Raw genomic sequence first — 14,940 nt, forward strand, 5'->3', positions numbered from 1 at the left:
TTATAAATTATTTATTATGTATTCTGCTGTTAATGATTACATATATCATAAATATTTTTGAGAAAATAATTTATATTGTTTGCTAGTCTCGTTATTATATTAAATTTCAATTTTACTTGTAGCTTAAGCTATATATATTTCAACTCCGCAATTACATTACTAAAAGTAATTTAAAAACTTAATATTTTAAATACTTTCATAATTGCAATATAATTTTATTTTTATCAATTCGTAGAAACGTCAAATAACTCATGAATGCAATAACAAAGAATTAAACTATATTTTTAATCGTAAAAAATTAAAAATCATAATTATATTAAAATACATCAATTTCAATTTCAAGTAACTTACACGAGACCAGCTCTTCGTATGTATATTGTATGTAAGTATATTGCTTGAAAATAAAATATAAGATGTAAGTAACAATATACAAGATATTACATTTTGAACTAGTGAATGTATATATAATATGCTGACAATATATGTATTGTAAAGATACAGATAAATCAAGACACTGAGTAAAGGGAAGAATTTGAACAAAATATTTAAATCACTCTTCTAAATCTAAATCTTCTAATTCCTCTTCTAAACCTTCTAAATCTTCCTCTTTAAATAGATTTTCATTTATTGCTAATGCGGCTGCACCTTCACCGATAGTAACTATCATAAAAATATAAACTATTAATATTAATCTTGGAATATTATTTTACAACAAGAAATGTATTTTCTGCATACCCGTGGAATTGTTTGTATCTTTATTTATCAATCGATCCGCACCAGCTACAGTTATTCCAGAGGTATCAATCTCACTAGCTTCAAGAGCAAGCCTATCCATATCAAGTTCTCTGTATTCGACTTTTTCTTCAGTTTCATCTTCTTCACGAACATAGCTAGATATTGCTTCATCTCCATCATCAATGCCTAAACACATTTTAAAAGTAAATTTTATATTTATATCAAAAACATAAAATATGTAACATGTAAAACAATTCAGAAAATACCATCTCCAGCAGCAAGCTCTGGATTGAAATAGAACATCTCTCTACCAGATATACCAACTTGACGTCCAGCTTTATAATCATTTCGTCTTTTCTCTTCGTCTTTTAGTGCCTGTTCTTTCTTTTCTTTTAATTTTCTTTTTTTCCATGCCAAAAATGTCTCTAGTGTTATTTTAGTCTATCAAAATATTTAATAAATCATTATGCATTTTAGAAAAGTATAATAAATATTTTTAAAGAACATTTATATATATACATATGTATCATTAATAAAAATTTATGTATTATGTTATAAATTATTAAAATATATTCATACTTGACTTGGTCCCAAATTTGCTCGTTCTGTTTCAATCAAATCTTCTAAAGAAATTTCATCTTTTTTATCTTCCTTCTTTTTATCTTTTTTGAGGACAAAACCAGGTGGTAATGCATGTCTATAAATACACTTTTGTCCTGATGGACATTCCCAAAACCACCCATATTTTGATTTTTCAACTGCTTCTAAGAAATGTTTACAAATCTAAAATTAAAAAAATATTTGTTTTCCCACGCTTCTAATCATAAATACTACAATATTATGAATCTATACTCACAATGTCTGTAGTTGGACGATTACCACTACCATGTTTCTTCTCAACAACTTCTTTCAATTTATCTTCATCCCACTTATCCATTGTATCAGTTTCCTTATCATCATCTCTCATATCACAGTATAATGAACGTTTCTCTGCTTTCCTTTCTACACTTAAATCATGAGAAAATTTACATTTATCACCTTTCGTACATTGTCCTTGTTTAAAGAATGCACATACTACTGATTTGGGATCAGTTCCTATAAAAATTAAATAATTATTATTTTTAATTCTAACTGTTTGTATTTAATCGTAATAAAAATAAAAATAATAATAAAATTAATACAAAAATTACAGTTTATATTAATGTAGCATATTCAAACAATTGTTGACAATCTATGTCTTAACTAGATGCTGCAATAACCTTACTCAGTTAATACCTTTATCTATTTTTTGTGATTGCACAGGTTTAAATATCAGAGCTAATTCTTTTTGCTCCTTTAATTTCTTTTCTTTTTCAATTTTTTTAATATTAGGATCTTCTAATTTCCGTGGATTAACACCACCTGATTTTACCTGCTTTTCTACTTGTTGAATAAATTTCTGTTGTTTGGCACCTTTCTTATTCTTAATACCAAAGGTCTTATCCTACGAAAAAATGTGACATTTAAGTACAAATATTAAAAGTAAAAATTTTTTATAAATACACATGTTCAAAATAAAGAAAGTGATATTTTAAGGTTAGAAATATAAAATGTTATATTCGAATACCTCAATAACTTTTTCTTTTTTCTTTTGCTCCGCCTTTTTACTGGGAGCAGGTGCCTTTTTGGGTGGCATTTCATTCACTTTTCGTTATTTATAAATATTAATATAGAAAATCTACTAACAGTATTCACAAATGAACAGAAATTTACTTCTGGCTCATGGAACAATTCACATTCATATTCATAAATGGAAATGTAGTAGTAACGAAGTGAACCATAAAATACATACTCTATATATAAGAACTTAAATACTAAACGTCTACACGCGACTTTTTAATTGAATAAATTTTTCTAAATATACTTATTTATAAATTAACTTAGAAATACATTTTTTACCTGGAACTCTCGTTTCATTAAATATAAATAAGTTTTGTAATACTTTCATTCAAATCTATTTCATTCAAAATAAAATTATAAAACATTAAAATAGTTAAGATATATTTTTCGTTAAATAATATATATTAATGATACCTTGTATTATTAAAGTGTGTAATGTAAATTTCATGTTATACGTAATATATAATAGCAATTTAAATTTAGATATACAATTCAACCAAATTATTTCATCGAAACAGAAATAAACATACATAATATGTCGCGAAAGATAGTACAAAATTATGTTTTTTCTTATTTTTTATAATGAATTTTATAATAATATACCAATTAATTCTACAAACTTATCTGATCCTTTTTATCTGTTATTTATCTCATAATATTATTTTATTTGTTTTTTTATGTTATTTAATTATATAATTAATATAAAATTATTACAACTGTTTTTATTTGATAATATATACATTCATGTAATTTGAACTGTTTTATATTTAAGATTGAATTTACTAAAAAATATATTCTTATAATTTATTTTTGCATTTATTTTTTAATTTGGTTTAAATAAAATATTTAACTCATTTGAAGTAATCTATAGCATTAAAATATAAATCCGATCTACGTTAGTAGAAACTTTCCATTCAATCTATTCTATATTCATTGACGTTAACGTGGAGCGTGGTCAGCTCCTTTTTTATACGTACATTGTGGTTAGATTTGTTTTAGTTCAATTTTCCTTAAGAAAAGAAATGGCAAAATTCGATTTAACATCACGTATAGGTCAATATCTTGATCGACATTTAGTATTTCCACTTTTGGAATTCTTATCTGCAAAACAGGTATAATGAACAGAATAATATTTTGGCTTTAGATAGTTTGGTTATAATGCATTTGTGCGTTTTAGGTTTACGATGAGTACGAGTTACTTCAAGCTAAGCTCGATATTCTTAGCAAAACAAATATGATAGATTATACAATTGATATTCGACAACAACTTTATCCTAATTTGGAAGTGCCAGAGGTATTGATAAACATAATAAGCGGTAGTATTTATTTGTAAATGACAGATGTAATTGAAAATTTTTAATTGTAGGAATTGAAATCTCATCGTGCAGAGGTATTACAAGAACTTAGTAATTTACAAAATAATGTATCTGTTGTTGTAATGCTTATGAACGATGAAGAAGTCATGAAGAAAATGGAAAATATGCGAGACTCTAAGGCATTGAACAATTATCTTACTCAAGAGTCTAATGTAAGTGAAATGAAATATATAGTACTATATTTGCAGTTGATGCAATATTAAATCACAAATTTAAAAAAAACGTATTATATTATGTAATTATACATTGTGAACATTTGTTTTATGTCATTTGTCATGTATCACATTACTGATTGTTTATATTAAGTATTGATATTAACTATTAACATTTAACTATATACACAATTAAGGTTTATTTTAATTTATATGTATTAAATTTTTATAGTTCAGAGTGGAAATGATGGATAGTTTAGTGAAATTAGCAAAATATCGTTATGAATGTGGAAATTATTCTATTTGTACATCATATTTATATTTCTATATGCTTATAATGCCACCAACTGATAAGGTATTAACATATTAAATTTAATAATTATAGAATAATTAATAAAATTCTAATTTGTTTTCATAATGATAAAGTATATATAAGTATATAATTTTTAGAATTATTTAAATGTACTTTGGGGTAAATTGGCATCAGAAATCTTAGGACAAAATTGGGAAACTGCATTAGAAGATGTAAATAAATTAAGAGAATACATTGATAGCAATATCATAGGAAACTCTCTTCAAGTATTACAACAAAGGACATGGCTTATTCATTGGAGTTTATTTGTATTTTTCAATCATGTGAAGGGCAGAGATTTAATTGTAGAGATGTTTCTTTATAGGCCACAGTATGTCAATACTTTTACATTACTAAATTTTACATCACTAAGATAATATGTTAAATATACTAAAGGATTTAATTCACACGTTTATTATTTTACAGTTATCTAAATGCAATTCAAACAATGTGTCCTCATATATTGAGATACTTAGCAGCTGCAGTCATTGTTAATCGTTCTAGACGATCTATACTGAAAGATCTTGTGAAAGTGATACAACAAGTTTGTTATCAATTTCTTGTTAAAATGTTATTAATCAAATTTTAGTTAGATGTAATTTTAAAGTTTATTAATTTAATTGTTTGTTATAGGAATCTTATACATATCGTGATCCCATTACAGAATTTCTAGAACATTTATATGTCAATTTTGATTTTGATGGAGCAAGACAAAAATTGCAAGAATGTCAAACAGTTGTACTTAATGATTTTTTCTTGATTGCTTTACTAAATGAATTTGTAGAGAATGCTCGTTTAATGATCTTTGAAACATTCTGTAGAATACATCAGTGCATAAGTATTGGGTACATAATAACTTTGTTCTAATTTTACATTTAACATGTTCATGCCGGCGTAGTAATTCGTGTTTCTTTCCATCGAGCGGCGCGTAGAGCAGCCACATAGATGTGATATTTAAGTATGAGCTACCAGTGGCACATGCTGGCGTGAACGTGTTAAATAAGAATATATTTTCAGAATTTTTCAATATATTTTTGTACTATAGGATGCTTGCAGAAAAGCTTAATATGAAGGCAGATGTAGCAGAATGTTGGATTGTTAATTTAATCCGTAACGCACGATTAGATGCCAAAATAGACAGCAAATTAGGGCATGTTGTAATGGGTGGACAACCTGCCTCACCATATCAACAACTAATTGAAAAAATTGAAACCTTAAGTGTTCGTAGTGAAGCATTAGAAAACTTAATTGAACGGAAATTAAAAGCTAAGAATCAGGAGCCTGTAAGTATAGTGTGGAACTAACTAAGGTCAGTATCAATCACAATCATTTTTCATGCATCAGTGTTTTTTCCCTCTTTTCAGTCACCTGATTAACTCAAAATGATTAAGATTCTCTTCATCAAGAACTCACATTTTACATTAAAAAATTTAATTAAATATTACTTAATCATTTTTTACTAACTTTTTTTTAACCGTTACATGAATGCGTTTTTAACGATTACATTATTATATATTATACACCTCATTCTTGTATAATGAGAATAAAAGGAGAACCATATTACATTAATGTTTGTTAATTAACTTTTTTGAAATTACATTATTACACTAAGTACTATACTGTAATTGAATTGTATCCTATACAATATGCAAGGTATTATTAATTCATCAAACCATTCATGTATGAATAAATTAAAAGCACAAGAAATTTCCTTATTCTAAATGTAATTCATTTTTGCTTGCTTTGTACACATCATAGCAAAATGCTTTATTTTTTACAGAGTCAGACCCCATGGAACTTGGACTTATGACATCATGATATAATGTGCAGAGATACAGTCAAAAAAAAGCATTTATTTCAATTCAAAACTGTAAGCAAAACATCCAACAGTGAACTAATTCAACTCTGTGTATGTAAAGTGGAGCAAGAGATATATCGTAAAGTCAATATATTTTTATTTATACATTTTTGTTAAGAAAATTAATTTGCGTGAATAAAAAAATATTACAGAAACTTTCTATATATATACGTGTGTATATTACAACATAAAAGCTATTGTACGTTTTGTAACATGTATCTACACATTTCATTATAAGAAACGCGTAAAAAGAAAGCATAATTTTATGTTATTTCAATGCTCCTAATTTCAAATACCTTTAAATAGATATTTTAGCAAAGAGTTTTCTATTTAATTTTATGTAAGAAATAAATACACTGTTCACTATAAAATATTAAAAAATTGAAAATCAATTTTATAAATGAAAAAATTAATGAAGATTAAAAGATATAAACTTATCGTTTAAATCTAAATTGTTATAGATTATACGTTTTTTATATTAGAAATTTTTTGTTCGTTCATTCATATAAAAATAATATAATTTTTAATATATAGTTTTTAATAATAATATAATTTATTACTTCGTAAAGATGTGTAAATCTAAAGTACTGTATAAAAGAAAATGTAATTTTATAATCTATTAACAGATATTTCGATAAATATAGAAAAATTTAATTCATGAATATTATTGTGAATCATCATTACTAATTTCGCCGCTTTTAAAAGAATCATTTGGTTGTAAACAAGAATCTTCCATATCGGCAAAAGCAAAGCTACATCCAATATAAGATTCTTGATTGATACAGTATATCAAGACACTTCTCCAATATGGATCCTGAACTAAAAGTCTAGGATTTCCTAAAATGATAACTAAAGCACGAGCTCGAGTAATTGCAACATTAAGTCTTCGTGGACAAGCAACAAATCCGAGCGAGTGTTTAATATCTTCATTTACAAAATTATTTGAAGATCGCACAACTGAAATAATGATGATATTACGCTCTTGACCTTGAAATCCTTCAACACTACTAACTTTTGGTAATTCCACATTTAATTCCATGAGTAGTTCACGGATTTGGAAGACCTGTATTAAATAATTAATGAATAAAGCATGAAATGTTTTTAAGTTTTCCTAATAAGTTATATTTTATTCACCTGCTTTTGATATGGAGTTATAATACCAATATCATTAGGCGAAATTCCACATTTATATAAATTTATCAAATAAAGGTAAACTTGAGTTGCTTCTTCGAGATTGTACCAACTTGGATTATCATCATCTTTGCAATTCTCCCCATTTACACCATGAAAAATGATAGCTGGTGGGGCACCTTTTCTTTTTGGTAATTCTGTAGCTAATGTTTGCAAAAGTTTTGCTTCTTTGCTTTTTGTGGCAGAAATCTGAAAATATATACACACACACACACATATATATATATTATATTTATGATTATAAAATTAAGAAATTAATAAAATGTTTTTAAGGTAAACGAATGTACTTGTGCTTTTAATTCGGAATCATAAAATAGAGAACTGGATAGTTCGAGTATTTCTGGTAAACTTCGATAATTTAGAACAAGTTTTGTGACAAGTCGAGGGTCGTAACATGTTTCAAAACCATTAGGATCTCTTTGATAAGGAAACTGACGTAATAATCTTGATAAGAATGATTCGTTTAAACCAAAATTCTTTGCTATTCCACTTTGTACAACTGGTCCCAGTTGTAATGGATCACCTGCAAGAACTACTTGTCCATAATCGGAATGAATAAAATTAAGCGGAATCATGATCTCTGGTTCTGTTGCTTGACCAGCCTCATCAACTAGTACATGTGAAAAATGTCCACGCGGAAGTCCCATATTATTTAATATTCCTACTGCAATACAGGTACCGATAGTAATTCTATGACGTCCAAGTATACTCATGGTACAATTTAATTTTGATTCTACTTCATTATGTTTTATTTTCTGAATTGTTGATTTATCTGCTAATTCAGCAGTGGTACAGTATGGTAATAACTTACTGGGTATACTATCACTACCCAAACAATGATAAGCTATAAGTCGTACCTAAAAAAGAAAGTAAATAAATGAAGTAAGTTTATATAAAATGAAATTATGTAAACTTATTATGTACCATGTCACCAGGTTTAAGTACACCACTATCTAGTAGTCTTTCTGATATAAGGTTTGCTGAGCTATTAGATGGTGTTGCAATTAGCAATCGACTTTCAGGTATAGTTGATAAGATTTGCAAAATTGTTTCACAAAGAGTAATAGTTTTTCCTGTACCAGGAGGTCCAAATATTACATAAGGCAATGGTCGTGCATGTCCTTTTAAGATATTTTTTACAGCTTCTTTTTGATAAAAATTCAAATTTTTATTAAACCAAAGCAATTTTCGTTTCTGTACTTGTGCAATAATAGCCTGTATCTCATTACTATAAGAAGGAAGCGATATTTCTTTTAAATCTTGTGGTAATGTATTTACTGATTTTTTGGTAATATTTGTTTTATTCTTTGTTTCAAAATGCTGCTCATCTGTTGCTACTGCATCAGGCCTTATTGTAATTTCTGTGTTCTGGTCAATAGGTTCAATGTTAAATAATTGTTGTACAACTGACATTTTTGTAAATGGTTTTTTTGTATTATTTAATTTATTACTTATAGATGTAGTACTAGTAGAAGATTCTGATGATACAGAATCAGTTCGCTGGTCAGTTGGCTGTTTAAAAATTGTTTGATCTTTTGTTTCGAATTCTTCAACATTTACTTGAGGTTCTTTCTCTACTACATGAGTAGGAAACAAAAAATTCTGACCAAGACGATGTACAGCCATATTAATTGCATTATGACAATATTGCATAACAGATTGTGAACATTTAAATGTTACTTGACAATCTTCATAATTATATTCTTGATGAAACTTATAATTGAATTTCAAAAAAATTTCTGAATTTGTAACTTTGTGAATAAATCCTTCATATTTTAATTTTCCTGTTGCAAATATTATTGAAATTTAAGTTTCATGTAAACTTTTAAATTTCATACCATACCTTCAGAATTATCCCACTTAAAACATACTATAGCTCTATCACCAATAAGAAGGGATGGACGTTTCTCTGCAAGTCCTGGTACTTGCATAACCAAATATTCCCCACAATGCCTCATAACTGTACTATTTATATTATATTGTTGCATATTTATTTTCTGAGCAATTTCTTCTAAATATAATAAAGCATGAAAACGATCTTTATATGATTCAAAACAAAGACTATTCAATAAACAGGGTATAGCATTCCCGAAATCACTTGCACACTCAATTTGTGATTTTCTTTCATTTATGCATTTTGATATTATATCCCAATAATGTTTAGGAATTTTGAATACAGCATTTCGTTTTTTAATAAATGATGGTGGTTTACATGGACGAATACCTGGAATATATGTACCTTCACTCCATCCATCAAGATCTGGTGTATAATTGGTTTTGATGCTATTATTTTTATAGAATGATTTAGTTTGCACAGGTTTAACAGTGATGTTAAAAATTCGTCCAATTTCAAAATCTTTGAAATTAAAAATAAATACTTCTTTGCTTATACCAATAAACTTTGCTGTACACTTAAATATATAAATTAATGTATCAGAAGGATTTAATACTGAAACTGTATTAGGAGTATTTGGTTGCACTAATGTTAGTTGAGAATGGGCTTTTTTTACCATAAAACAACCTTTGTGCAATAAATGAGTAGTATTACCTACATTTTTTATAGTAACTGATAAATTTTTTTCTTCGTGTATATGTAAATCAATATTTAGATTATCACTAATAACAATGTCAAATTTATTTTGTAGAAGTTTATTTAAATTCTTTTTTGGCATAATGATATTATGTAGTATTGGAAATTTAGTTTCTTTAACAGAGATCTATAAAAAATAAACTCCCATTATATTTTGATTTTAATCTTTTACATAACATAATTTATTAAATACTCAAAATATTTAAAAAATTAATATTATTCATTAAGTATATAATTATATAAAAATATAATAAATACAATATAATAACTCAAGGAAATTATGATCTTACGTAAGTGCTGAACTTGCCTGAAATATTGGAACCACTGTCAATGATCTCCATGTATAAAATCCCTGATCACTTTCAATACTGTCGCTTATTACTTTATCACCAATACAAGGAATATAACCAGAATCACATATTCTTTTATTAAATACAGTATCTGAACCAATAACACCAATTTCTTTAATTGGATCAAAACTAGATACAGCTTTAATATCTAATTTAGATCGTAAAGGTTGTATCTTTTTTATCTCTAAAATTTGTCCACTTAGATTATAAGAATCTGCATTAATTTCTACTTCTGATTCTAATTTTAACCAATCTCCAATTACAGGAATAAATTCAGATTCTACTTTGTTTAAATCAACAGTAATATTACATGGTTCTATTATTAATAAACGATTCTTACGTTCTGTAACCTTTCCAATTATACATCTTGTTAATGCTTGTGGTTTAATAATATTTATCTGAGAATTTGCTATTTCATTATCCCATGATTCATCTATTACAGAAATAACTTTTTCTATTTTGTGTTCTTTCTCATGGTTATTTTGTGATGTTAAGTAATAGACTTTATCACCTACTTTTAAATTATTTATTAAAACATTCACTGCATCACAAACATAAAAGTCATCAATTATCACGTAGTCAGTAGCAATAAAGGTAATATTTCCTGCTTTATAATAACATGCATCCTTATCAAAATATTCATTTTTTTGCATTTCCTTTCTATAAGCACTTTCAATATGAGCTATAACATTACTTATTTCATCTGGTTCACTTTTAATAGATGACTTATATCCTATAGCATACTTTATAAGGGTATACATAAATGACAACATATTCAATTTCTATTATTTGTATCCATGTACCTATGGACATTTATTTTTTACTATTAAAACTCATGTAAATATTATATATAAAAGAATATTTGCAACAAATACTTGGATAATTAGGATGTACCGATCAATTGGTTGATATCTCCACTCTGTTGCTTTAATATAATCCAATTCTTTCCGTAATGATTGAACACGTTTTAAATGTAGTTCTCGAAGTAAACGATCTTGCTGCTTTTGCTCCTGTAGCTCAGATTTCATTTGACTTAAGATTTTTGAAGTTTGATTTCCAACTGAGGTTAGTTCTGAATCTTGAGATTCCGAAGCTCTTTGTCCTGGTGAATGATTCAAAGTTCCAGATGACAAAGTAGAGGAATTCATAATTTTACGAATAATGTTTCAAAATCTCACACACACATTATTAAATAATCTCCAACTTGCTTGTATACGACTTTCCTGAAATGGAACCATTCATTTACATAAAAAATGGCGCTAGTTGTATAAATGTTCGTATCATATAATCGAAATGAATAAAATTAACTTTTAATATTAATCTTGAAATAATTCTATTTCAAACTATATATATGATTAAAATGATAAATTTCCAATATAAAATGTCAAGATGACATTTTATTTACATCTATAAATAATGATTTTTAATACCTCATTTAATTTATAAACTGTTAAGAAATTAAATACTTAATTTCTTCGATTATTTTTATAATGTTTAATTGTTATGAATAATTTAAAGCTAATTTATGATTATTACTTTAGCAAGTAACAACCTTTATATTTAAGGCGAAAACAATAATTTTCCTAGATAGTTCTTTCAAATTTTTCAAACCTATTTGGAATAGGAATCCAACATGATTCTTTCGTCGTTTAATATGCTTAAATTCGAAGTACATCAACATTAAACATATTAAACAAAACATGAAAAGAAGCCAGACAAATCACCTTAATGTCAGTACATCGCAACATGATCTTTTAGCAAAGCCTTATGGATTTTGTTGTGATATCAAAAACCAAGATTCAAAATTACTCTCATCAAAAGACGAGTCAGTGTCATTTTTTCCTTCAAGTGATCCAAATGTTGGAGGACCTGATATTAAATTTCGTATTCAAGAACATGACGATATCTTACCTTTCATTCAACGAAGTATTCAAAGAAATACCCAACGAACAGGTCTTCGAAGTGGACAACGAAGTGGACTTCGAAGTAAATATCGAGATATTCATCAAATCAATTGGAGTGATCAATCATATGGCCGACGACGTCGTAGAGACATCATCTATCGTGGTATAACTGATGCCGACAAACAAGATAGATCCATTAAACCTTTAGGTGAATTAATGATATGTAAACGATGCAGAGGACCGCTTCAGTGGTATTTAGAAGAAGAAATAGCAGCCGCTCATGAAATTATGATGATTAGGAGGCAAGAAATGCATAATGCAGAAATGGAGAAAAATATTAAAATTGCTAAAATAAAGGGTACACAATACAATTTGATTGTGCAAATAAATTTTTACAGTATACGTGTTTAAGCATTTATAAAACTATATTGCTTATTCATTTCTGTATACAGAAAAGTATCAAATTAATTAATTTAATTTATATTCATTTAATTATTTTTATAAATAATGTAAAAAATATAATGTATAATCTTTTGATAATAATTTAATATCTTTATGATAATAAAATCAAAAGTATGTAAACTATAATATAGATAAAATTTACGTGATTTTCATTTTTGTTTTACACAAACAATTACTATTGTAAAATTATGAAATCTTTCATCAACATGTTAATAGAAACACTTATTAAAAAACTAACATTCAAAGTTAAATTTAATTTATTATTTTGAAACTTTTATATTATCAAATAATTTTAATATCTTAGAATATTAAAACTAAATTCTATTTTTTTATGTAATTTACATAATATTTCTTATATAGACCACAATCATCGAAACATTTCGTTAATGATATTTTTATGATAATATTATATAAAAATAATTAAAGTACTTATTTTTTATAAGTAGAGAAAAGAAGGCAACAAAGAAGGAAGAAAATGTTAAGCAAAGTTTATGAAGATATAAATGTATCCAAAGAAAATGCAAATGAAAATAAATAAAAAAATGTAATGTAAAATAGTTCAAATAATAAATATAACACAATAAAGTAGGTTTATTGATATCGAAAAATTTGTATCAAATATGTTATTAAAATGTTTATCTAGATGTTTAAATTTTAATATTCTTTTTTTCCTAATATCATTACTATTTAAAGCAAAGTATCATTACTATATTTTACTTAAAATAATAAATATTTTCAAATTCGTATTAGAAAATATATTTTATTATAATAGAAATGTTTACATAATTTCATATTTGTTAAAGAACGAAATACTGTAAATACTTTATGCAATGGTTACGTTATGTTATTTCTGATTTGTGTTTCAATGCTCTATCAATCTAAATAATTTGAAATCACAAATATGTTTACATATGTGCATAAATATATTAACTAAACATAAGTCAAATTAGTATTTCTGTATTTTCGAACAAATCATATTTTTATAATCAATTAAGTAAAGTTTCGGTGTCTTTTTTCTTTCAGTATATAATTCATTTTATTATACTTCTTCATTAAAATTATTTAAGAAGTATTATAGAAATATATATATACACTACTTTATCAGAGAATAATTTATTAGCATTTAAGAAATGAAAAATATAAATTTAAATCTACGAAAACTTTTAATTCATGTTGTTACCATTAATTTTTCAATTTATTATAGAAATTTAAGATTTATTGGTGAAAACGAAAATTACGCAACTATGCGTTCTAATATTAAAAATATTTGTTTTGTTTTTAAAAGTAATTACATTGTAATTTATGGAAAATATCGTTTCATTTTTATTTATGTTTAAAATGTGTTATTAATTTATATTAATTTTTCATTATAATTTTGATAAATAATCTGTCTTAAATGCTAACACATAGTGATTGAAGTACAATATATATACATTTAGCTTTTTTGATGCAGTATAAAATTAATAACTAGAGTATATATTTACGTAGATTACCTTATTGTAATAAACGTTTATTAAAAAGAACGTACTTTTTTAGTAAAAGTTACCAGCATGTATAATTGAAGTTTGCCTCCCTGCTTGTATATATGAAAATATAATAAGCATATACTAATACGTTTTATGTTGTAATAGAAATTAAATCAGTTATAATAATTATATTTTTACTACTCGTTTAATTTTTATCAACAGTACTTTATAGTGTATCTATATAATGTTAAAAAAAAAAAAAAAGAAAAAAAACATTGTACAATACGAAGTTTGATAAATAACATTTTTTTTCTGTAGTGACAAAAAAAATCTATGAACACAAAATTTAATTTTAAATCGTTACAAAAAAAGAAAGACAAATTTTGAATCATTTGAATTATATGATTTATCGTAAATTTTATATAATTTTATGATGCATTTATTCATTTATAAAAATTTTTTTTTAATTTCATAATTAGTACCTTAATAATAGTAATAATAACATATTTAAATCGTTATTTATAGGCCCTACTTATGACTTTAATATTTTATCATTTATTTATATTAATATATATATAATAAAATTATATCTATTTTAACTGAAGCATTGTATTTGAAAAAAAAAAAAAACTTAATTTCAAGTGTTAAGTCATTATAAAATTTAGACTTAATTTGTTAAGTTAGGAAAACATATGCAGTTTATACTTTTATCATTAAACCTTAATTACATTTCATTCATGAAGATAGATGAGTACATAAATTCGTATTAAATCAAAATGAGTATTATGAAGTATATGTTCGTCTTTGATCTTTAATATAATTATTTAGATCAGAGACTACCGATT

At 25.6% G+C, this 14,940-nt stretch overlaps 5 protein-coding genes across 7 annotated transcripts; 2 read left to right on the plus strand and 3 right to left on the minus strand.

Annotated features, from left to right (window-relative positions):
* Window positions 1-477: 477 nt before the first annotated feature.
* LOC108552020 (zinc finger CCCH domain-containing protein 15 homolog) lies at window positions 478-2,692 on the minus strand. 2 transcript variants are annotated; one of them, XM_017906395.1, is made up of 8 exons: window positions 2,674-2,692; window positions 2,342-2,452; window positions 2,011-2,218; window positions 1,592-1,830; window positions 1,315-1,518; window positions 1,002-1,176; window positions 736-921; window positions 478-660 (listed from the first exon to the last, which is right to left on the minus strand). In XM_017906395.1, exons 2-8 carry the CDS (start codon window positions 2,408-2,410, stop codon window positions 551-553), a joined length of 1,191 nt encoding a protein of 396 aa, XP_017761884.1. In that variant the 5' UTR covers window positions 2,411-2,452; window positions 2,674-2,692; the 3' UTR covers window positions 478-550. The 2 variants fall into 2 exon arrangements, with proteins under 2 accessions (XP_017761884.1, XP_017761883.1); XM_017906394.1 differs by lacking the exon at window positions 2,674-2,692 and having other exon boundaries at window positions 2,342-2,502.
* A 667-nt stretch (window positions 2,693-3,359) lies between these two features.
* Window positions 3,360-6,235, plus strand: eIF3e (eukaryotic translation initiation factor 3 subunit E). Of its 2 annotated transcripts, none has more exons than XM_017906406.1 (9): window positions 3,360-3,506; window positions 3,572-3,688; window positions 3,761-3,922; window positions 4,155-4,277; window positions 4,373-4,605; window positions 4,701-4,818; window positions 4,908-5,119; window positions 5,320-5,557; window positions 6,055-6,235. In XM_017906406.1, exons 1-9 carry the CDS (start codon window positions 3,417-3,419, stop codon window positions 6,082-6,084), a joined length of 1,323 nt encoding a protein of 440 aa, XP_017761895.1. In that variant the 5' UTR covers window positions 3,360-3,416; the 3' UTR covers window positions 6,085-6,235. The 2 variants fall into 2 exon arrangements, with proteins under 2 accessions (XP_017761895.1, XP_017761896.1); XM_017906407.1 differs by having other exon boundaries at window positions 3,417-3,506; window positions 5,320-5,583.
* A 561-nt stretch (window positions 6,236-6,796) lies between these two features.
* On the minus strand, window positions 6,797-11,036 carry armi (probable RNA helicase armitage). The gene is made up of 6 exons (XM_017906372.1): window positions 10,221-11,036; window positions 9,167-10,040; window positions 8,248-9,107; window positions 7,611-8,180; window positions 7,267-7,512; window positions 6,797-7,195 (listed from the first exon to the last, which is right to left on the minus strand). Exons 1-6 carry the CDS (start codon window positions 11,034-11,036, stop codon window positions 6,797-6,799), a joined length of 3,765 nt encoding a protein of 1,254 aa, XP_017761861.1.
* A 12-nt stretch (window positions 11,037-11,048) lies between these two features.
* Window positions 11,049-12,247, minus strand: LOC108552005 (uncharacterized). Its single transcript, XM_017906373.1, has 3 exons — window positions 12,175-12,247; window positions 11,139-11,486; window positions 11,049-11,066 (listed from the first exon to the last, which is right to left on the minus strand). Exons 2-3 carry the CDS (start codon window positions 11,409-11,411, stop codon window positions 11,049-11,051), a joined length of 291 nt encoding a protein of 96 aa, XP_017761862.1. The 5' UTR covers window positions 11,412-11,486; window positions 12,175-12,247.
* On the plus strand, window positions 11,964-12,578 carry LOC108552006 (uncharacterized). Its single transcript, XM_017906374.1, has one exon. It carries the CDS (start codon window positions 11,964-11,966, stop codon window positions 12,576-12,578), a length of 615 nt encoding a protein of 204 aa, XP_017761863.1.
* Window positions 12,579-14,940: the final 2,362 nt, after the last annotated feature.

The sequence above is a fragment of the Eufriesea mexicana genome, unplaced genomic scaffold, assembly GCF_001483705.2.
Source record: "Eufriesea mexicana isolate 0111107269 unplaced genomic scaffold, ASM148370v2 scaffold5379, whole genome shotgun sequence".
In the NCBI taxonomy this organism is placed as follows: domain Eukaryota; kingdom Metazoa; phylum Arthropoda; class Insecta; order Hymenoptera; family Apidae; genus Eufriesea; species Eufriesea mexicana.

Excerpts from the sequence above, each read along its gene's own strand:
- LOC108552020 (XM_017906395.1), bottom strand. The coding sequence starts at position 2,410 with ATGCCACCCAAAAAGGCACCTGCTCCCAGTAAAAAGGCGGAGCAAAAG. Across the intron at positions 2,219-2,341 it reads AAAAAGAAAAAGTTATTGAG|GATAAGACCTTTGGTATTAA; the intron begins GTATTCGAATAT and ends ATTTTTTCGTAG. Across the intron at positions 1,831-2,010 it reads ATCACAAAAAATAGATAAAG|GAACTGATCCCAAATCAGTA; the intron begins GTATTAACTGAG and ends TAATTTTTATAG.
- eIF3e (XM_017906406.1), top strand. The coding sequence starts at position 3,417 with ATGGCAAAATTCGATTTAACATCACGTATAGGTCAATATCTTGATCGA. Across the intron at positions 3,507-3,571 it reads AATTCTTATCTGCAAAACAG|GTTTACGATGAGTACGAGTT; the intron begins GTATAATGAACA and ends TGTGCGTTTTAG. Across the intron at positions 4,278-4,372 it reads TAATGCCACCAACTGATAAG|AATTATTTAAATGTACTTTG; the intron begins GTATTAACATAT and ends TATAATTTTTAG.
- armi (XM_017906372.1), bottom strand. The coding sequence starts at position 11,036 with ATGTTGTCATTTATGTATACCCTTATAAAGTATGCTATAGGATATAAG. Across the intron at positions 10,041-10,220 it reads CAGTGGTTCCAATATTTCAG|ATCTCTGTTAAAGAAACTAA; the intron begins GCAAGTTCAGCA and ends TATTTTTTATAG. Across the intron at positions 8,181-8,247 it reads TACTTAAACCTGGTGACATG|GTACGACTTATAGCTTATCA; the intron begins GTACATAATAAG and ends TTTCTTTTTTAG.
- LOC108552005 (XM_017906373.1), bottom strand. The coding sequence starts at position 11,411 with ATGAATTCCTCTACTTTGTCATCTGGAACTTTGAATCATTCACCAGGA.
- LOC108552006 (XM_017906374.1), top strand. The coding sequence starts at position 11,964 with ATGAAAAGAAGCCAGACAAATCACCTTAATGTCAGTACATCGCAACAT.